This window comes from Arachis stenosperma, chromosome 5 (genome assembly GCF_014773155.1).
Source record: "Arachis stenosperma cultivar V10309 chromosome 5, arast.V10309.gnm1.PFL2, whole genome shotgun sequence".
Taxonomy (NCBI): Eukaryota; Viridiplantae; Streptophyta; class Magnoliopsida; order Fabales; family Fabaceae; genus Arachis; species Arachis stenosperma.
The window spans coordinates 140,250,356-140,274,425 of NC_080381.1; the positions used below are offsets into that span (position 1 = coordinate 140,250,356).

The 24,070-nt window shown below is 37.1% G+C and overlaps 1 protein-coding gene across 1 annotated transcript; it reads left to right on the forward strand.

Annotated features, from left to right (window-relative positions):
* The first annotated feature begins 21,454 nt into the window (after positions 1 to 21,454).
* LOC130979331 (abscisic stress-ripening protein 3-like) lies at positions 21,455 to 22,723 on the forward strand. The gene is made up of 2 exons (XM_057902747.1): positions 21,455 to 21,708; positions 22,196 to 22,723. Exons 1-2 carry the CDS (start codon positions 21,550 to 21,552, stop codon positions 22,376 to 22,378), a joined length of 342 nt encoding a protein of 113 aa, XP_057758730.1. The 5' UTR covers positions 21,455 to 21,549; the 3' UTR covers positions 22,379 to 22,723.
* The last annotated feature ends 1,347 nt before the right edge of the window (positions 22,724 to 24,070 follow it).

The window sequence follows — 24,070 nt, forward strand, 5'->3', positions numbered from 1 at the left end:
CTCCAACGTGCAAACCAGCTCGGAAGCCACCATCCGCGGACGATTGGGCCAACCAAAGCCATCCATTTTATTAATCTCCGGTTACCCATCGTAACATTGGCGCCGTTGCCGGGGACCTGAGAGATCATCCAACGATGGCAAACAGATCCCACGAAGAAGGCCATGTGGAGACAGACTCTGAACAAGAGAATCTGGACACAGGCAACAACGACGTGGACCTCAACCTCCACCAAGAAATCGATAATCAACACAGGGAAGGCACATCCGGAATAAAGAATCCGAAGGTGAACTCCTCAGAAGGGCGCGAATCAGAAAAAGAAGGACCACCCCATGTAACTGAACTCATGGGATTAGTCCAGAGCCGCCTGGAACAATTAGAGCAGGAGCGAGAACGACAAAAGGAAACTGAAAAGAGCCTAAAAGAGGAGATAGAACGACGAAAAAAGTTAGAAAGAAAGCTCTTACAGTTGGAATCCTCCCTCAAAAGTCGCAACTCCCGTGATGAACACGAAGAACCACCTTTAGGTGGGGAGGATCCCTTCAGCCAGGACATCATGAGGGCTAAAGTTCCGAGAAACTTCAAAAGCCCTGACATGGACCTCTATGACAGGACCACAGACCCGAAGCATCACCTGAGCAACTTTAAAAGTCGGATGTACCTAGCTGACGCTTCCGACGCTACACGATGCAAGGCCTTCCCGACCACTCTATCGAAAGCAGCGATGAAGTGGTTCGATAGCCTCCCCCCGAGGTCGGTTACTAGCTTTGAAGACCTCTCAAGGAAATTTTTGATGAGGTTCTCAATCCAGAAAGACAAAGTGAAACATGCACCGAGTCTCCTGGGAATAAAACAGGAGATCGGAGAATCTCTGCGAGCCTATATGGAAAGATTCAACAAAGCATGTTTGGAGATTCAAGACCTGCCCACAGAGGCGGTCATAATGGGATTAGTCAATGGACTCAGAGAAGGTCCCTTCTCGCAGTCCATATCCAAAAGACATCCCGTTTCTCTAAGATATATGGTCACTCCACAAACGACTGTTACGACCTTAAAAATGTGATAGAAAAGCTGGCTAGAGAAGGTCGGCTTGATAGATATCTCATAGAAAGGTCGGACCGTCATGGAAAGAGAAAGCGAGACGACATGGATAGAAGAGACCCACCGCCGCAGACTCCAGAGAGGCATATCCACATGATCTCAGGAGGGTTTGCAGGAGGGGGACTTACCAAATCCTCTCACAAAAGACATCTCAAAAGAGTCTACCAGGTCGGGGAGGAGACACCCGACCTTCCCACCATTTCATTCACAAAAGAAGATGGGCAAGGAGTAATCCCTGGACATGATGATCCAGTGGTAATAACTATGATTCTAGCAAATGCCCATCTCCACAGAACCCTGGTGGACCAAGGAAGCTCGGCGGACATTCTTTTTAAGCCCGCCTTCGACAAGCTAGGGTTAGATGAGAAGGAATTAAGAGCTTACCCCGACACCCTATACGGACTAGGGGACACGCCAATAAAACCACTAGGATTTTTACCCCTTCACACTACCTTTGGAAAGGGGAAAAATCAAAGACTCTGAGTATAGACTTCATAGTCATCGATGTGGGGTCAGCATATAATGCTCTAATCGGCAGAGCTACCCTCAATCGACTCGGAGCAGTGGTATCTACTCCTCACCTCTGCATGAAATTCCCGACCTCAGCGGGAATAGCAACGGTAAGGGGAGATCAAAAGTTAGCAAGGAAGTGCTACAATGAAAGCCTAAACCTAAGGGGAAAGTGCAGCGAAGTTAACACAATAGAGCTCGGTGGCGCAAGGGCCAGAGAAGAGCTGCGACCACAACCGAGGGGAAAAACCGAGGAAATACAGGTTGGTAAAGAGGAAGGGAAGAACACTCATATAGGAGCCAACCTAGGGAAAACTCTAAAACAAGGGTTAACTAGGCTCCTAAGAGATAATTCCGACCTCTTCGCCTGGAAGGCCTCTGACATGCCTGGGATTGACCCTGAGCTCATGTCCCATAAGCTCTCGGTTTATCCAGGGTCCCGACCTGTACAACAAAGAAGACGCAAGCTCGGCCCAGAACGAGCCCTAATAGTGGAAGAACAAGTACAGGCGCTCCTGGAAGCTGGCTTCATCAGAGAAGTCAAGTACCCAACATGGCTAGCCAATGTAGTGCTAGTCGAAAAACAGAATGGCAAATGGAGAATGTGTGTCGACTACACCGACTTAAATAAGGCATGTCCTAAGGACCCTTATCCCTTGCCAAGTATTGATACCCTAGTAGACTCTAGCTCGGGGTACCAATACTTATCATTTATGGATGCCTACTCGGGATATAATCAAATCCCGATGTACGAACCCGACCAGGAGAAAACATCATTCATCACACCCAGAGCTAATTTCTGCTACGTGGTCATGCCATTTGGATTAAAGAATGCAGGGGCCACATATCAAAGGTTGATGAATAAAGTGTTTTCCCCTCATCTGGGGAGTCTAATGGAAGTATACGTCGACGACATGCTGGTAAAGACCAAGAAAGAAGTCGACCTATTATCAGACCTCTCTCAAGTCTTTGACACCATAAGGCTGCACGGGATGAGACTAAACCCCGCAAAATACGCCTTCGCGGTGGAAGCAGGAAAATTTCTGGGGTTTATGCTAACACAAAGAGGGATCGAAGCTAATCCCGATAAGTGTAGAGCCATCCTAGAAATGAAAAGCCCGACTTGTTTGAGAGAAGTCCAGCAGCTAAACGGCCGACTTGCAGCTCTCTCCAGATTTTTGGCAGGTTCGGCATTGAAATCCCTGCCACTATTCTCCTTATTGAGAAAGGGATGCCAGTTCGAATGAACTCCTAAATGCGAGGAGGCATTCCAGGAATTCAAAAAGTTTTTAAGCCAACCTCCTATTCTAACCCGACCCATACCTGGGAAAGACCTCGTCTTATACTTGTCCGTAGCAAACAAGGCTGTCTCGTCAGCCCTGATAAAAGAAGACGAGGTCGGACAACATCCAGTCTACTTCATCAGTAAGGTTCTACAAGGCCCCGAACTAAGGTACCACAAACTAGAAAAGTTTGCTTACTCCTTGGTAATAGCCTCGCGAAGGTTACGGCCTTACTTTCAAGCTCACACCATAAGAGTCCACACGAACCAACCCATGAAGCAAATCCTCCAAAAAACGGATGTTGCAGGGAGAATGGTTCAATGGGCAATAGAGCTCTCCGAGTTTGACTTAAGATATGAAACTCGGACAGCGATCAAAGCTCAATGCCTCGCCGACTTCGTTGCAGAATACGCAGGGGATCAAGAGGAAAAACCAACTACATGGGAACTCTATGTAGATGGATCCTCCAACAAAACGGGAAGCGGCGCAGGCATAATATTAGTAGATGAAAGAGGAACCCAGATAGAGGTTTCTCTAAAATTTGAATTCCCAGCCTCAAATAATCAGGCAGAATATGAAGCCTTGATTGCTGGGTTAAAACTAGCAGAAGAAGTCGGTGCTACAAAGGTGATGATATACAGTGACTCGCAAGTGGTGACCTCCCAAATAAGTGGAGAGTATCAGGCAAAGGACCCAAATATGAAGAGGTACTTGGAAAAAACTTTGGAATACCTTGGGCGCTTTGCAGAAACCGAGGTCAAACACATAACCCGGGATCTAAACAGCAGAGCAGACGCCCTATCCAAGTTAGCAAGTACCAAACCAGGAGGGAACAACAGAAGCCTGATCCAAGAAACCCTCCAGGAACCCTCAGTAATAAAAGATAAATCAGAAGTGCTTGAGGTAGTCGGTTTAAACCTCGGATGGATGAACCCCTTAGTTGAATACATGAAATTCGACATCCTCCCTAACGAGGAGAAAGAAGCTAAAAAGATCCGAAGGGAAGCACAACACTACACCTTGGTGAGAAATATCCTCTACAAAAGGGGGATATCAACACCATTGTTAAAGTGCGTACCGACCTCGAGAACCACCGAGGTGTTGGAGGAAGTACATAGTGGGATCTGCGGAAACCATCTCGGAGCAAGGTCACTAGCCAGGAAAGTAATCCGAGCTGGATTCTATTGGCCGACCTTACAGAAAGATGCCACAGAATTTGTGAAAAAGTGTCAACCATGTCAAATGCATGCAAATTTCCAGGTGGCTCCGCCAGAAGAGCTTATCAGCATCACTTCTCCATGGCCTTTTGCAAAATGGGGAATGGATCTGTTAGGCCTTTTTCCCCAAGCGCCTGGACAAGTCAAATACCTGATCGTGGGAATAGATTATTTCACAAAGTGGATAGAAGCAGAACCATTGGCCACCATCACCGCTCAAAGAAGTCGGAGGTTCCTCTACAAAAATATCATCACAAGATATGGGATACCTTATTCCATCACTACGGATAATGGAACCCAATTCACCGATGCTACCTTCAGAAGCTTAGTAGCCAGTATGAAAATCAAGCATCAGTTCACCTCGGTGGAGCACCCACAAGCCAATGGGCAAGCCGAGGCAGCCAACAAAGTCATACTGGCAGGACTAAAGAAGAGACTGCAAGAAGCGAAAGGAGCTTGGGCTGAAGAGCTCCCTCAAGTGCTATGGGCCTACAGGACAACACCCCAATCCGCCACTGGAGAAACACCCTTCCGACTAGTCTATGGTATGGAGGCAATGATACCAATAGAAATCAATGAGCAAAGCCCAAGGGTAATTCTCCATGACGAGATCGGAAACATACAGGGGCACAAAGAAGAGCTCGACCTGCTCCCCGAGGTCCGAGAAGATGCCCAGATAAGAGAAGCAGCGTTGAAGCAAAGGATGACTACAAGGTACAACAAAAAAGTCATTCGAAGAACATTTGCTCCAGATGATTTGGTCTTAATCAGAAACGACATTGGAATCAACAAATCGGGAGAAGGAAAGCTCGCCGCAAATTGGAAGGGACCATACAAAGTCAATGAAGTTTTAGGAAAAGGTTATTATAAAATAATCGACCTGAACGGCACTGAGCTCCCGAGGTCGTGGCATGCTTGTAACATGAAAAGGTACTATAGCTAAAAGCGAACTCTACTCCCTGATGTACTCTTTTCCCAACTTCATGATTTTTTCCCAAAAGGGTTTTTTCTGGAGAAGGGTTTTTAACGAGGCATCATAGTAGAGGCTAAGGGAAATAGATTATTAAAACCCTTAGTAGCAAAAAGGTACCTCCCCAATAAATAAAGATCCTTTTCATCTACAATATCTCTTATAAAATCCTTTTTATTTTTTATTTTTCTAAGTCTTTCTACGAAACGCGCTGACTTAAGCTCGACAAAACGTGAAAATCCCATGAATCGACCTAAGTGGTCGTCAGGATAAAACGACGAGGTACAAGTCGGTGTAAAGAGGTTATATGAGTCGATCGTAAAAACTCGGGAACAAATCCGACTCATAAGTCGGAACGAGATCCCGAGTAGGAAAGCTCGGGAACACTTCGATCCATAAATCGGAGTGTAGAACCGAGTAGAAGAAAAACGCATCGCAAAAATAACCTAAGTCATAAGAACTCGCTAAAACAAAGTTGAGTATGAGGGATAACAAAAAGAGATAGGAAAACCTAGGAAGAAGTTTAAAGGATGTCCCAAAAATCCTTAAACAAAAAGCTCAGAAAAACAAACAAGCCAAAAAGAAAGGTTTTCAAGAAAAGGTCAAGGGGAATTCAGAAAATCAAAAAAGCATACACGCATAAGGTAACTTAAACCCTTATCCCAAAGAAAGGGTATTTATTTTGTTAAGTTAAAACCCTTATTAAAAAAGGGTACTCATAAAATATTTTGTTTACGGCCTCAGAAGGCCAAAGAAAATTGTTCAACGCCACCAACCAAAAACAAATAAAGATTTTAAAAAACGGGGGCCCACAGGCCGGACCCCAAATAGCCACAAGTCATTTTTTAGGAAGATCACCACCACCGGAATCAGGAGGAGCGCCACCAGAGGTATCCATAGGAGAGGAAGAGATAGGAGGAACTACTGAAGAACTCGGAGCGTCTTTGGAATGAGGAGGGGACTCAATAATCCTCTGCCCCCGAGTCTTCAATTCTGACTCGAAAACAATTACGGGGGCAGGAGGATCCACGATGGCACCATCAATAACAACCTTGTCAGGATGTAAAGGAGAAAGATCCAAGTCGGGAGCAATCACCCTGACTTGCTCCAAGAAAATCCTCCAAGACTCCTCGGCGCCATCAGCAATTGAGTCCTCCAACTCATCATATGCCTTCCGAGAATTCAGCAGATCATTCTTCACAGACACAAGATCCTTGAATAAGCTTTGATAGCTGGCCTGTGCCGTTTTCCTCAACTCCATCTCCATGTTGTACTGGGCCTGCAAAGCCTTCCCCTTCTCCCGAAAGGTATCTCTCTCCTCCCTCAGCTTGGCAATCTCCTTCTTCAACTCTCCCTCATGCTCCTGATATGAGCGAAGCCTCCCCTCTAGCTCCTCGACCTTCGAGGTCGTCCCTAAAGAGCTGAGGGGAGCCTTCTCAAAGATATCCAAGAGCTTGCCACAAACCCCCGCCGCCGTGAGACTCTCCTCATCCATGCCTATGCGAACATGGGGATAGATATTCTTTCGGACAAACTCAATAGCATCCGCCTTAACCTCACCAGAAGCACCAGACTCTAAAGTCTTGCGCTTCTTTGGATCAGGGGAAGGTCGGACGACGGGGAGCGATTGAGGGGGAGCTGAAGAAGAAATTACGATAGGCTTGGAAAGAGTCCCAACGTTCCGAGGAGAAGGAGGAGGAGAGATAACCCTGGCACCACCGGCCCGAGCGCGAGACTTGGCCTTGGTGTAAGACTCAGAATTCTCGGAAAATCTTATTGTGAACTAATTTCAATTTATTTATTTATTAAAGATTTAAATTTCAGAAATTATTTTATTAAAGCTAATTAAATCAATTTTTGATAATTAAATTAAAAATTTTATCTAATTTTACAATTATTTGGTAATTTGCATATTTAAATTATAAAGTTTAGGAATCATAAAATAATAAGAATTTATATGATTTGATTTAAATAATTGTGATTCTAGAAATTAATACTTTAATTTTTATGAATAAAGAAAATTAATTATATTATCTATAATCATCGAATTAGAATTATTTATTTGAGAATAATTTGTAAATTGATAATTAAATAGTATTTTAAATATTATTGTTGGATTAAAACAGGTTTTTAATTATCCTATTACTCTTAATTTTATAAAATTGTTATATTACTCATATGAATTTTACTCTAATTCTAAATTCCCAAATGAAACCTTAATTGAGGCAATAATCCCTAATTCCTTCTAACCTACCCAAGCCGCCCTTGTTTCCCCTTTCTAACCACACATACGGCAGCAGCACTAGGAAGCAAGAAAAGAAAAAAAAAGGAAATGAAAGAAAGAAAGAAGGAAACAGGGAAGGGAGATCCGAGAGAGAGGAGCGCCGGTGGAGGTGTCGCGCCATCATCGCAGACCGCCGCTGCCGCTGCGTCTTGCTGCTTGCGCCGCCGCCGCCGTCCAGGAAGCTGCCGCTTCTGCTCGCCGTCGCTGTTGAGATCGCGAAGAGAGATGGCTCGCGAGTGAAGGGAGGTCGCAGGCTTGGAACCGCCGCGCCTTCATCGCCGCTGCTCGCCTTTCCTGTCACAGCCACCGTCCCCGCCACGAAGTCCGTCGCCGTTGCTGCAGCTGTCAGCGCCGTTGTCCATGGTTGAGGCAGAGAAGAGAGATCCGGGAGGAAGGGAGGATCGGGACCTATCCAGCCACCGCGCACAGTTGCCGCTCCTATCACCGGCCATCCTCATCAAATCCGCCGCCTCCGAAGCTTCTGGCCGCGACTTCTGGCCGCACCTCTGCCGTCGGAGAGCGCTGCTGTCACCGAAAACCGCCTTTGAAGCCTGTGTATGTTGGAAACTGCCGCCGGAACCCCTGTCTTCTTGGTAAGCACTTTGTTTCTGAAACTTATTGAAATTAATGTTCTGTTGCAATCTGTTGGAGATTCTGAGATGCTGGTACCGTAGGTTTGGGTTCCGGTATTTGCGCGTCAAAATTAAGGTTGTTATTGAACCATCGGAGCTTCGGGGAGTGCCGGAGATGCCGCCTGATCGGTTTAAAGGGTCACTGCTGCTTTGTTTCTCATGGTGAGGTTATTTGATTCTGTTTTAATTTATCGTAAATGTTCCATTACTAATTTTGTTCTATTCCGCTCAATATCAACTTCGCTTTAAATTCCAATTTATGTCAGAAAAGTGTTGTTGCCGCGATTCTTGATGCCGCTGTTGATATTGTCCGAAAATAAACAAGGTTGTGGCCGCTGCTGTAAAATTGAAAATAAACAAAAGAGGAATTGATGAGTCTAACTACTGAGCTTTGACTAAACCGAGGTAGGGGTTTTTCTTAAAATCTAATTTATATTACAGAGTTGTGATAAATAGATATTAATGTGAGAGAACATATGCCTGTGATTATAATTGTCTTCCAAATGTGGTTGTTTGCTGGACTGAATGACTGGTTGCTTGATTGCTTGAGTAGTTTGTGATTGCTGAAAAGAAATTAGTTTGAAAGGTTATTTAGTTGATTATTATGAAAAATGGCTTTTCTTGGTTTTGAAGCTATTTTTGATGATGTAAAGGAATTGGCTTTGGAAATGGTTTAATTTTGAGTTAGTGACTTTATAAATGACTTTATCAATGATTTAGTATTTGAGCTGGTTTGATTTTAAAAAGAGATTTATTATGGGCACAGATTTGCTTTGAAAATAATTTGATATTGGAACTAGCTGAATCTTGGAAAATGATTGAGGTTTGGAAAAGGTTTGAGAAATGTTTGGATGGGACCCGAAAAGGGTGGCAGAATCCGAGTTTTAGAGGAGATGCTGCCGAAATTTTATAAAATTAGAGGTTTCATTTGAAGTAGTTATTTTAAAAGGTTTAATTTTAAGCATTATATGATTTAAGATTACTTCACTTATCAAAGAAAAAAAGTTATGTTTTGGATTGAGAATTGTTAGTGTACGAAACGGAAAGAAAGATGATGAGGATTGATTTGAAATATAATTTTTGAATGAATTTGGAAATGGGATATGGATTGATGAATGATGATGATATTGAGAATGGCTTAGATATTGATGAATGAATTATTTATATGGCTTATGAATTTGAAATATCTGAGATACGAGGTTCCCTGGATTAAGTGCCGTGGCTTGCCACCACGTGTATCAGGTTGAAAACTCGATACTCTGTTGATCCTACGACGTAAGTGTGACCGGGCACTATATAAATTCCCGGGAATGTTACCCCCATTGAGCAATATTGATTATTTGAGAAAAAGCTATGCATAGACTCTTGGGGATGCACGTTGGGGGACAGTCTAAGGACAATTCAGACTTGTCGGGTTGGCTGGATAACCGACAGATGAGCCTCATCAGCCATAGGACAGGCATGCATCATATACATTTGTATGTTTTGCTTGGGTTTGAACTTGTTTTGGTTTGCCTAATTGCTAAACTGTTCTTAACTGCTACTTGAACTATTTGCTGTAACTGCTACCTATTTGTGCTTTCCTTGTCTGTCTTGCTTGTGTTTGTCCTGGCGTGCTACATTTGAGAATGAACTTTGGTGCTGAATTGATGACTGTGTTGTTTGATTGCGTGGTTGGTTTCTGACTGAGATTTTCTTATAAGAAAGGAAATCTTTTGAATTTCTAAAAGATTAAACATTATTTCTTTGAAAAAGTTTTTGAACAATTTCCTATGGGTTTTAAAAGATTCATAAAGCAATGATAATCACTGAGCTTGAGAACAGTTTTCTTATTAGATATCTTCTTATGACAACTTTGAAACTCCGTGGTGAGACCGTGTGGTTAGGTTCTCACCCCCCTACAGCTTTATCTTTTCAGGAACCAGATGAAGAGGCATTAAGAAGAGTTATACTGATTTTGGTTTATATACTGTTGTGTTAATTAGATTATTTTCTTCCCTCGTCTTTGTTATTACAAGTTTGTAAGAGGGATAGGAGTTGTATGTTCTATATGTATATCATATTATGAGATATTATGTAAGGAGTCTTGTATATGAATCTATGCCTGCTTGCATTTTTCTTAAGATAAAGTATTTATTTCCGGTTTTCAAAGGAATTAGCGATACAGAGTCGAGTCACAGGCTTCTATTCTAATATTTAGTATGTAAAGTAGTCGTAATACCTCTTGCTATCAGAATAGCGCAGCCGGAAACGTGACTTCTGATAGTGAGGGTGTTACATTATGGTATCAGAGCGGTTCTTCCTGTAGAGCCTGAGGAATGGACTGATTATGCTTCAATTGCATATTCTGCGTCTGTCATGTAATAGGTCTCGTTCAGATAATGAGAATTAGAGTTTTATACACATGACGGTCTATTGATTAATGCCATTAGTCTTGCATTGCATAATTTCTGGTATTAGGTTTGGCCGGCTTAACACTAGTGAATTATGTATGTGAAGCACCAATGGGTTATCATAGACGATATGCGAGTCATATATAATACGAGTCAGGTGGTTCGCAGATGCTATTATTCGCTTTTCATGCTTGGTTTTGATTTGTGATTCTTGCTTACGTCGATTAGGTTGGCATATCGTTTCTTTTTACTATCCTCATTGAAGTTCCTTGACTCGGATTCCTTTCTTGAACCATGATTGATCATTCTTCGACCGTATTTCATTATTCGTCCATAACCTTGTTTGATTGTATTCTTGAGAATTTGCTCGAGTCTTTTAAAGATATCTGTCTTTATCATTGATTATACTCTTCTTTAGGAATCCTGTGCTCATTGATTCGATCTTGAACTTGTTTTGGCATGATGCATGATCCTTAAATCTTGAGCAATTTGAAGCTTGAGAATTATGATTCGAACTAAGCTAACTTTGTAAATTGATTCTTTTACTTCATGTCTAATGTATATTCTGTACTTACCATATTCTTGATTATCTTCTAAATTCTCGGCATCATAATTCTTAACCTTGAATTTCTCTACGTAATCTGTGTATCTCCTTAACGTGATCTTAGCTCATTTTGGATTTAAAAAAAAAAAATAGAATTGACTATTTTTCTGCTTAATTCTGTTATGCAATCATCTTTTGAATTTTTTATGAGACCACTTTAACTTAGTATATATTTTCCTACATGGATTTAAAAATTTCTTTATGTGATTTAAATATGTTTATATGCAATACTTCACCTATTCTTTTATAGATTTGTGAAAACAATTTTTATCTTGGATTTTCTTCTTTGACTACAACTTGATTTACTTCCAATTTTATCACAATTTTTATACGTATACTTTTGTGATTTTGCACCTGAGTATTTTCCAAGACCCTTAAGAAAATATTTCTACTCATAGCTTGATTAAGTTCTATTTTATAAATTTTGCTTATCTAATTTTAATCTGAGTTGTTTTGATGCAATACCTTTTATATTTCTTTTGAAAAAGTGAATTCATTCCTTTTTGAGTTTATCCATTCCTTGTGGACGCTACCATTAATTTTTAGTATTCTTTTCAACCTAGTTTAGATTCAGTTCAAAAGAGTGCACCATTCTTCCTTTTGATTGTTCCTTTCGAAATTCTTAGATTCAAATTCTTTCCTAGGATTACAACTTGAATTCCTACCAATCTCATATTTATTTTTATGCAAATTCTTATTTTATAATGTAAAATGTTTTTCAAGGTTTTTGAGAAAATATTTTATTCTTAGCCTAACTAATTTTTTATTTCGTAAATCTTGCATAATCTAACTTGACTTGAATTTGTTTTGAACAAGATGCAATATTTACGTTTTTAATTGACTTTTTTGAATTTTGTAAACAATTACCCTATTCTATTCTATGGTTTCTATTGAAGTTCTTTGAAATCAAAATTCTTTCCTATTTGTATTTTAATTCTTTCTTCTGACATACTTCACGACTTTTAACCATCCTAGTTTGATGGTGACTAGAACCATTCCGTCATATTTTTGTAAACGTTGCGCTTTTCTAATTTGGATTCAGTTTGTTTTGATCCAATTTACCATTATTCTTTTCTTGTTTTCTTTGGAGTTCCTAGATTCAATATTTCCTGTTAAGATGCGAAATGGCTCTTTCTGAGATGTTTTTCATGTTTATACCTTGTTGCTTAGTTGTAATCCTACACCTCCTTCCGAATTCATATGAATCTTATCCCTGTCACTTATTCTTTTCTTCCTGCGATTTGTATCTCTTTGAACGCACTTAATGCATTTTAATATTATTGAATGTCCTTATAAAGTGTGATTTCTAGTATATTATTGTATTGTTTTAGCCTTTTTAAACAAGGTTTGATTTATTTTTATGTAAGGTTGTTTTTGACTCTGCATTCCTTTATTTGGGCAATGCCTCTTTTTGCTATAACTTGAATTAGTTTTGGAGCGACACAACCATCTCTTGAAGTTTTAATAAAATCGCTTTTAACTTAGCTTATACTCCCTTACTTTGAAAACTTTTGTATGTGATTTAAATCTGTTCCATTGTAATGCATCTTCTTTTCCTTTTATAAGCAAAACTTTATTTCAAATTTCCTTCCAACAAGATCGTAATTTTCATGCATGCTTAACATAAAAACGAAAAAAAAATAATAATAGAATTTTTCTTTTAGCCAAATTAATCTTTCTTTTTTCAAATTTTATGTAGTCTGTTTCGACTTGAAATTTATATTGAAATAATGTTACATTTATGCTTTTATTATTCTGTTGAAAGATGTTTGTTACTTATCTTTTTTTGTAAAACGTGAAATGATCTTCTCTTAAGATTTCCATTCTTCAAGAACAATATATTCGAGAATATTTTTAAATCAAATTCGAGTTATGAGAGCTTTGCCTTTAGTTTTGGATATTCTTCTTATATAAACTTCATATTTACCTGACTCAGCTTAAACTCGTTTCAACATACTGTATTGTTTTTCATCTTATTGGTCTTATCAAATTCCTTCGATTCAAGAGATATCCTTAAAGTTATCAGTTGATTCTCTTTCCAGCACTCTTTATTGCTTGTTCATCCTTGTCTACTTGTGATTTCCACAATTCTTTCAAATTTTTGCGAACACGGTCCTTGTCTCTGTTCTTTCTTTTCTATGATCTACTATAATTCTGAGTATATTCGAGATTAGTTTTGATATCTTGTGCGACCGCTAGGCTTGGTATGAACACAAAAGGTAAAATTTGTAAACATACGACGTAGCAAAGAGTTGTGGAATCTTGTTTCATGAGGAAGAGTTTTATTGATGTTAAGTTTGTGACTACTAAGATTTGCAAAGTATTTAATGAGGTTGAGAACCCTCAGGTGAATTGATCGATGAAGTACGGTTGGGAGTGGTAGAGATAAGTTATGTTGAAATTTGAATAGTTGAATGTCTGAGTTAGTGCGAGATCAATGTGCGAATGTTAAGCACATTGTTTTGACCCCAGCATATTTTATGACCTATCACTACCTTGCCTTACCACTACATGTTTGAACCATGTCGTCATTTGCATCAAGCTTTCTTTGTAATTTCTGTCTTGCAATTGCACTCCTACCCTTATATCTTTATGCTATGTGGTAATCAAAGTATTTGAAACTAAATAAATATGAATGCTAAAGTTCTTTGCTTTTTACACAAAGTGTTAAACCATGTAACGTTTTCTGTGATACGCCAATTTTCGAGGACGAAAATTTTTATAAGTTGGGTAGGGTGTAAGACTCAGAATTCTCGGAAAATCTTATTGTGAACTAATTTCAATTTATTTATTTATTAAAGATTTAAATTTCAGAAATTATTTTATTAAAGCTAATTAAATCAATTTTTGATAATTAAATTAAAAATTTTATCTAATTTTACAATTATTTGGTAATTTGCATATTTAAATTATAAAGTTTAGGAATCATAAAATAATAAGAATTTATATGATTTGATTTAAATAATTGTGATTCTAGAAATTAATACTTTAATTTTTATGAATAAAGAAAATTAATTATATTATCTATAATCATCGAATTAGAATTATTTATTTGAGAATAATTTGTAAATTGATAATTAAATAGTATTTTTAAATATTATTGTTGGATTAAAACAGGTTTTTAATTATCCTATTACTCTTAATTTTATAAAATTGTTATATTACTCATATGAATTTTACTCTAATTCTAAATTCCCAAATGAAACCTTAATTGAGGCAATAATCCCTAATTCCTTCTAACCTACCCAAGCCGCCCTTGTTTCCCCTTTCTAACCACACATACGGCAGCAGCACTAGGAAGCAAGAAAAGAAAAAAAAAAGGAAATGAAAGAAAGAAAGAAGGAAACAGGGAAGGGAGATCCGAGAGAGAGGAGCGCCGGTGGAGGTGTCGCGCCATCATCGCAGACCGCCGCTGCCGCTGCGTCTTGCTGCTTGCGCCGCCGCCGCCGCCGCCGTCCAGGAAGCTGCCGCTTCTGCTCGCCGTCGCTGTTGAGATCGCGAAGAGAGATGGCTCGCGAGTGAAGGGAGGTCGCAGGCTTGGAACCGCCGCGCCTTCATCGCCGCTGCTCGCCTTTCCTGTCACAGCCACCGTCCCCGCCGCGAAGTCCGTCGCCGTTGCTGCAGCTGTCAGCGCCGTTGTCCATGGTTGAGGCAGAGAAGAGAGATCCGGGAGGAAGGGAGGATCGGGACCTATCCAGCCACCGCGCACAGTTGCCGCTCCTATCACCGGCCATCCTCATCAAATCCGCCGCCTCCGAAGCTTCTGGCCGCGACTTCTGGCCGCACCTCTGCCGTCGGAGAGCGCTGCTGCCACCGAAAACCGCCTTTGAAGCCTGTGTATGTTGGAAACTGCCGCCGGAACCCCTGTCTTCTTGGTAAGCACTTTGTTTCTGAAACTTATTGAAATTAATGTTCTGTTGCAATCTGTTGGAGATTCTGAGATGCTGGTACCGTAGGTTTGGGTTCCGGTATTTGCGCGTCAAAATTAAGGTTGTTATTGAACCATCGGAGCTTCGGGGAGTGCCGGAGATGCCGCCTGATCGGTTTAAAGGGTCACTGCTGCTTTGTTTCTCATGGTGAGGTTATTTGATTCTGTTTTAATTTATCGTAAATGTTCCATTACTAATTTTGTTCTATTCCGCTCAATATCAACTTCGCTTTAAATTCCAATTTATGTCAGAAAAGTGTTGTTGCCGCGATTCTTGATGCCGCTGTTGATATTGTCTGAAAATAAACAAGGTTGTGGCCGCTGCTGTAAAATTGAAAATAAACAAAAGAGGAATTGATGAGTCTAACTACTGAGCTTTGACTAAACCGAGGTAGGGGTTTTTCTTAAAATCTAATTTATATTACAGAGTTGTGATAAATAGATATTAATGTGAGAGAACATATGCCTGTGATTATAATTGTCTTCCAAATGTGGTTGTTTGCTGGACTGAATGACTGGTTGCTTGATTGCTTGAGTAGTTTGTGATTGCTGAAAAGAAATTAGTTTGAAAGGTTATTTAGTTGATTATTATGAAAAATGGCTTTTCTTGGTTTTGAAGCTATTTTTGATGATGTAAAGGAATTGGCTTTGGAAATGGTTTAATTTTGAGTTAGTGACTTTATAAATGACTTTATCAATGATTTAGTATTTGAGCTGGTTTGATTTTAAAAAGAGATTTATTATGGGCACAGATTTGCTTTGAAAATAATTTGATATTGGAACTAGCTGAATCTTGGAAAATGATTGAGGTTTGGAAAAGGTTTGAGAAATGTTTGGATGGGACCCGAAAAGGGTGGCAGAATCCGAGTTTTAGAGGAGATGCTGCCGAAATTTTATAAAATTAGAGGTTTCATTTGAAGTAGTTATTTTAAAAGGTTTAATTTTAAGCATTATATGATTTAAGATTACTTCACTTATCAAAGAAAAAAAGTTATGTTTTGGATTGAGAATTGTTAGTGTACGAAACGGAAAGAAAGATGATGAGGATTGATTTGAAATATAATTTTTGAATGAATTTGGAAATGGGATATGGATTGACGAATGATGATGATATTGAGAATGGCTTAGATATTGATGAATGAATTATTTATATGGCTTATGAATTTGAAATATCTGAGATACGAGGTTCCCTGGATTAAGTGCCGTGGCTTGCCACCACGTGTACCAGGTTGAAAACTCGATACTCTGTTGACCCTACGACGTAAGTGTGACCGGGCACTATATAAATTCCCGGGAATGTTACCCCCATTGAGCAATATTGATTATTTGAGAAAAAGCTATGCATAGACTCTTGGGGATGCACGTCGGGGGACAGTCTAAGGACAATTCAGACTTGTCGGGTTGGCTGGATAACCGACAGATGAGCCTCATCAGCCATAGGACAGGCATGCATCATATACATTTGTATGTTTTGCTTGGGTTTGAACTTGTTTTGGTTTGCCTAATTGCTAAACTGTTCTTAACTGCTACTTGAACTATTTGCTGTAACTGCTACCTATTTGTGCTTTCCTTGTCTGTCTTGCTTGTGTTTGTCCTGGCGTGCTACATTTGAGAATGAACTTTGGTGCTGAATTGATGACTGTGTTGTTTGATTGCGTGGTTGGTTTCTGACTGAGATTTTCTTATAAGAAAGGAAATCTTTTGAATTTCTAAAAGATTAAACATTATTTCTTTGAAAAAGTTTTTGAACAATTTCCTATGGGTTTTAAAAGATTCATAAAGCAATGATAATCACTGAACTTGAGAACAGTTTTCTTATTAGATATCTTCTTATGACAACTTTGAAACTCCGTGGTGAGACCGTGTGGTTAGGTTCTCACCCCCTACAGCTTTATCTTTTCAGGAACCAGATGAAGAGGCATTAAGAAGAGTTATACTGATTTTGGTTTATATACTGTTGTGTTAATTAGATTATTTTCTTCCCTCGTCTTTGTTATTACAAGTTTGTAAGAGGGATAGGAGTTGTATGTTCTATATGTATATCATATTATGAGATATTATGTAAGGAGTCTTGTATATGAATCTATGCCTGCTTGCATTTTTCTTAAGATAAAGTATTTATTTCCGGTTTTCAAAGGAATTAGCGATACAGAGTCGAGTCACAGGCTTCTATTCTAATATTTAGTATGTAAAGTAGTCGTAATACCTCTTGCTATCAGAATAGCGCAGCCGGAAATGTGACTTCTGATAGTGAGGGTGTTACACTTGGCCTCCTGGACCCTTTGGAAAATTTTTTGAGCATTTGTCTTAGCCATTTCTGAAAGAGAAAAACAATAGCTAAAGAATCAAACAAGTCGGGATGATCAGTTGATAAGTCGGAAATTTAAAAACAAGAAAAAGCTACCTAGCTGCGCCTGGACAAAGGTCGGAGACCCTTGGAGAAACTTCTTGGTATCCAAATATGGGGCCCTCCCCCACACTTCTCGGAGGAACCCCACAATGGCAGCCTCTACTTCATCCAAGTCGTCCAGACCATATTTCTCACAAGGGGAGGCCTCCAGCCAATACAAGGGAAAGCGAGGGGAAGAGTTATCATCCAGAAAAAAGGGGTGGTGACCCTCTACAGCTTGTACTTTGAAAAAATAATTTTTGAAGTCATGGAAGGATTCGTCAAAAAGGGTGAAAATCCTCCGACCTTGTATGGCTCGGAAGGACACCCATTGCTGTTTGTTGTTTAGCCCACTAAAGGGCTTAGTCATGTGGAAAAGAAAAAAGAAAATCCTCAAAGAAGTCGGGAAGTCCAAAGCTTGACTAATAAATTGATAAATTTTCAGAAAACCCCAAGAGTTGGGGTGAAGTTGAGTAGGGGCAACTCGACAGTGGTGCAAAACAGACATTTCAAAATCCGAAAAAGGAAGAAAGACACCCAGACGGGTGATCATACATTCATACATAAAGAAAAAATGAGAAGATGCCTCATTGGCCCTCCCAAAGCAAACCCGGTCTTCTGGACCCGGGACTACCAACTCATACTTCGGCTCGTCATCCTCAGAAACACAAATCCTGTGGTGAGTATGAAGATGAGTAATAAACTCCGCATCAACCAAAGGTTCCTCTCCTAGGACTGTGACATCAACCCATTGAGAAAGAGCCTCTATAGAAGACATTTTCTAAAAATACGACGAAAACCTACAAAGGAAAAAGGAAAAAGAATAAAAAACGAGAGTCCCTAAGGGGATACGAAAGCCTACAACGCCACTTCTCCCTCTCCAAAGAAAATAAAAGCATGCAATCACAAAGCTTGACGTAGAAGTAAAACGCTAACCTTTATCCGAAACTGAAGGTTGAAAGAAGCAGAGGTCTCCGAATGCAAGAATGAAGCACGAACAAAGCAAGAAGAAATTTGAAAAATTGCAGAAACGAAAAAATGAAAGAGAGGGAAAGTATTTATAAACATACTAAGGGGCATAATGGTAAAAGCGGGGCAGTCATTAATGAGAATGCACCGTTACCAAAGTCTACGCACATCCCTAACGGACACGACGCTTGATTAAACATAACCGTCAGAACCAAAGAGACACGGAAAGTCACGTCGGTTTCAGAAAATCACGTCGGTCCTCCAACAAGTCGACTACGATCCCGAGTAAAATACTCGAACCCAAGTCCTATAAAGACCTTGGGCTCAAGTAGGGGCACTGTTCCTACCCTGGCCCAATAATAAAGGCCCAGGTCCAAATAAAAGGCCTAGTCCAGAGGATTGAGCCTTACTAAACACCAACCTTCACGCTTAGAAGTCGGTGTCAAACCCGACTTACTCCCAAGAAGTCGGGACGAAGATTAGTTGGCAGATAAGTACTCATTCAAATGAGTAACCGCCCCTAAAATCTCTCTAACAGCTTCATAAAGCCATATCTTAACTTCCCTAAGATAATGGGACGGTTAACACCCTAAAGATATGGCATTACTCCAACGGTGGTTATTGGCTCACCACTATAAATACACTCAGGTATCTCTAAGCCCAATACTCTCTAGACCTGCTCACACCCTTGCTAACTTAGGCATCGGAGTGTCTTTGCAGGTACCACCCCCCATTCACTCACGAGCGCAAGTCGGAAGGAGGCTCCAACGTGCAAACCAGCTCGGAAGCCACCATCCGCGGATGATTGGGCCAACCAAAGCCATCCATTTTATTAATCTCCGGTTACCCATCGTAACAAAAAGATTCTGACCTAATTGCCAAAACCTTAAATTGAATTGAAAATGTTAAAAAGTTTCATCATTTCAATTATTTGAAAACAGAAATTTTCCATTAGCCATTAGAATTTGGAAACACCAGTAATCGAAAAAGAAAAAAAAACACTTATTTTACAAATATAGATAAAAGTATTAGATTATCTCTTTTTCTTTCTCCCTGAAACAGCATCAATGAACTTTATCTAAACAAATAAATAAAGTATAATTTCATTCACAAAGTATTTTATACGTATTTTGTTTTTTAAAAAGTAAAAAAGATGTAACAATCCAAAAAAGACCAAAAATATATTCTTTTGTTAACAAGAATCCATGCATTTGATGTAGGGGTGTTTATGAATTGTTTAGGCTGGGTTTAAGTATATTTTGGATTTGACATTAAAATGTTACTAATTTATTTTAATCTAATTTAAAAATAATTCTAAATAAATTAGGTTAAACTGAGAATTTATCGAGATAAAATTAGTATATATAAATTTATATATCATATTTAACAAATATTTTAAAAATTAAATTTAATAATATTATATTATATTTATTTTAAAATAATTAGTTTTAAATAAAAATAATATTATATATATAAAAATATAATATAACTTCATTAATTTTATTCTAAAACGTATATTTTTATTATAAAAAATAACTTCCAATAGGTTGGAGGTTTTTTTTAAATAGATTGATTTTTGTTTAATTAAATGTGTAAAAATATAATGTATATCTATCTAATTAAGATTTTTTTGGAAATGAGTGGTATTATGAGAGGAGTGACATTTTTATAATACAAATTTATATAAATATAATGAAAAAAAAAAGTAATTTTAAATGAGTGGTAGGTAGACAGCACACATACTATTTAAATGATCATAACAATTATCATTTTCATTTTTTTTCTAAGATCTTAGAGAAACAGTTTCTATTTCGCGTGCATGAGAGTATTACTAATGTTTTTGTGAGTATTACTAATGTTTTTGTGTATAAAAATTTATGTGTGATTTAATTTATTTTTAACATATTTATATTTTAATATGTATTTTTATATTGATAGTTGATATTAGTGGCTGATTTTAATGTGCACCTAACTAATTATTTGACCAACTCAAATTAATTAATTAAAAAAAATCTATATTATAATTTTTTTTAGGTGTGTGTATGGATCGGGTGAAACTGGGTTTGATGTGATTCAGACCCGGCGCGAAATATATATTGGACCTATTTATTAGACTAGAACCCGACACTAGACCCGATGAAACCTATACCCTTTCGAGCCACGATTATACCGAATAAAAACTCGGTGAAAATCGGATAATTAACATTACATTACCTTGATACCTTCTTATAAGCTAGCATGTAAAAATATCCAAATTTTCAAGACTCCAACCATTATTTGACATGGTAAATTTCACTTAAAAAAATATAACAAGAACCAACTCTTTTTTAAAATTAAAGCATAGTCATAATCAATACTAATATTGTCTAATAATACCAAATATTTAAATCAATACAAATAACACAATATTATGCATTAATTAGTCTAAAATCTTATGCATTTTAAACATAAAACATTAACTTATAATCTTATAATAACTAATAACACAAAATATTAAGGTTTACAATACTTAAATTCCACATAAAAATAACTATCATCCATCACTAATAACACAAAATATTAATTGTGTATGATGACCGGGCCACCGGGTGACTCGAGTCATGGCCCAGACCCGACCCGAAATAATAATCGGATCTATTTTTAAAACCCTTATCCGATCTTAGATCCAATAAAATCATACCAAATTAGTCCTTAAAGTGTTAATAATCATTTTTAATTCATATTGGACTTTAAAAACAGTCCATTATAGTCATTATATAAGTATTTCATTATCTCCTAGGGAGACTCTTTAAAATTTTACTTTCTTTCTGCTAAATGGATCTCACTCTATATTGCTGCTAACTCCATTTGTTATCCCATAAATTATAGGTTATATCTAGCCAGTGTTATTGGGAGATTTTTTTTTAATTATATGAGTAGCCGTTGACTAAATTGATGAACAAGAGATTATTACATTTTGATTTGTGCAAATACTATTGGTTTAGGCTGGTTTATTATTAGACTTTAGAGTTATAACATTCAATGAATTTGAAGAAATCATTAGAGATTAAAAGATGATATCTTTTGGACCCAAATTTTTACTACGAAAAAAAGGTATGGCCTACCAAGAAAGCTGCAAAGCAACCAGACCAAACAACCATTAACACGTTGGTTATGTTAACGAACCAATAATAATATATCATATATTATAAATAGGTATCTATTCCCTTCACAATTCTCACATCACTCCATAAACTCATCACTTCTTTAATTCATATTAAGCTTTTAGATCATGACTGAGGAGAAGCACCACCACCACCTCTTCCACCACAAGAAGGATGAGGATAACACTTTTGAAGAGGTAGTTGACTATAAGAAGGAGGAGAAACAACACAAGCACCATGAGCACCTTGGCGAGCTTGGTGCTGCTGCTGGTGGTGCCTATGCCTTGGTAACTATTTATTTCTCTTAATTTCATCATCAATATTAATTAATTATACTCCTATATATTATATATATCATTAAATATCATCTAGATATAAATTAATATTCTATATACATATCCTAATTTGAATTATTCTTTTAATTTGTACTTCAGATCATTTTTGTCTATTCTTCTTTAATCTGTTCAGTTTAATTCTTGGAGAGCAAACATTAATATTTAACTAGTAAGTTTACTTATTATATGTATTGTTCAACTAATTGAATGATTAATTATCTTATTAGTTAATTGCATAATATAAAGAAAAAAAAATAATGAGGTGTGTATTATATATATTACACAAGATCTGATCCTCAATCATGGGCACCGATAATTTTTTTTCTTAATTTTGGTTCTTTTTTAGTAACATCCTCACACATCTCTATTGTTAATTAATATAGTGGAATAGTATATAGATTAATTAATTTTTTTTATGCAACTGTTGATTTTGTGACAGCATGAGAAGCATAAGGCTGAGAAAGATCCGGAGCATGCTCACAAGCATAAGATAGAAGAGGAGGTTGCCGCGGTCGCTGCCGTCGGAGCTGGTGGTTATGCTTTTCATGAACACCATGAGAAAAAAGAAGCAAAGAAGGAAGACGAAGAAGCTCATGGAAAGAAGCACCACCATTTGTTTTAAAATGTTAAAGAATATCTTTATCGTTAATAAAAGAGTTATATGATAATTACAACAATAACCAAACTCCTAAGCATTATTATCATCACCACACCCTAGCCTTCTATTTTAGTTTCTTATATATTGATAAGCTTTTGGTATATTTATGTGTATTTCTATATATCTTCCAATTATTCACTATGCACTATCGGCTAGGGGTTCTCAATCATTGAGTTTGGAGTGTGTTTAATTCTTTGGTGTTAATTAATTGCTTGATATATATTTGTATATGTAATAATTTAATGTAATAATGTGTGCTATGTTGAATATATTCATAAAATAATAATATTGTAAAGTATAGTTTGAGTCTTTTGATTAGATTAACAATTTATCTTTTTTGATCATTTTCTATAAGGCAATTATGTAATGAAGAGTTGAAGACTCCTGATTAATTATTAACCTTTCGATATTAAGATGGGTAGGAGTAGGACACCTAAATAATTGTGTTAGCTTTATTTATTTGCAAAGGATCCATTATTAAAACTACTCTTGAAAAAACTTTTAACACCACCAGCGCATATAATCAAAATATTCACTATCAAAAATTTGAAAATTAATTATTCAGTTTTTCTTACACTAAGACTAAATTAACTAAATTTAAGTTTTTGCCCCTGTAGAAATAGACTGAATTTAAATTATTCTTCATTTTTTGTATAAAACATGATTGTTTTTTCAACAATTTATAACATATATATAGAGGTTTAAAAATTAATCAAATTCATGATAATAAATTTGGAAATGATGGCTAAAATTCAAAAGAAGTAAATAGATTTATGTCTCTTAGTTCAAAATTGAAATTACAAATAAAATATATAAATACACTTGTTGCACTCATTCTTGCAACAGTTGCAGCTTGCACTTCCTCTAGCCAAATTTTTTTTCACCCTGTTTCCTAACTGAACGGATTAAGGATTGATAATTAATTTGTTACGGATCTAAAATTTATTTAAAAATTTATTATTGATAAATAAATTACTAAATATATAAAGTCAAATTTAAATTTTTGATATTTATTTAAATAAAATAAATCAGTTAATTATTAGAGCAATTTAAATTAATTTTTTATTTTAGCCAATTTTGTTATTTATTCTATGCAGTTGAGACTTGAGAATGAGATCATGGACCCAAGGAAGTGTGATCCAAAGAAACATTGTTAAGGAAAAACAATAAGATAATGTTTTTTAGTCAATTTTCTACTCATTTAAGTAATGGGAGTGAAATTTAACTACTACTATAACTTTTCATGTTAATGTAAAAATAAGTGTATTATGATGTAACTGTGTTGTGTATGAATGAAAGAAAGATAATAGAACAAATATTCATAATGATTTTCAAATAACTTTAATTTTAATATATTTTTATTCTTATTCTTTGATTTTTCACCGTATTTTCCAACTCGACAAATTAAAAACTAATCTGCTCATATTTGCTTAAAAGGGTTAGTGAGCTAACCACTAAACTAACCCCATTTTATTTTATATTGTTATTCTTAAATCTTTAAGAATTATCTTTGTGGGATGGATTGATCTTTCATTATTACGAAAAATAACTAATTTATTTTATAGTAATTTTTTTGGGATGTAATTTTCTTATTATAAAATTTGTTTAAAATTTATTTGTTCATATTAAAAATTTAATTGAAAACGACAAAGAGAT

Coding starts and splice junctions, on each gene's coding strand:
- LOC130979331 (XM_057902747.1), top strand. CDS start 21,550: ATGACTGAGGAGAAGCACCACCACCACCTCTTCCACCACAAGAAGGAT. Junction 21,709..22,195: donor CTGGTGGTGCCTATGCCTTG/GTAACTATTTAT, acceptor ATTTTGTGACAG/CATGAGAAGCATAAGGCTGA.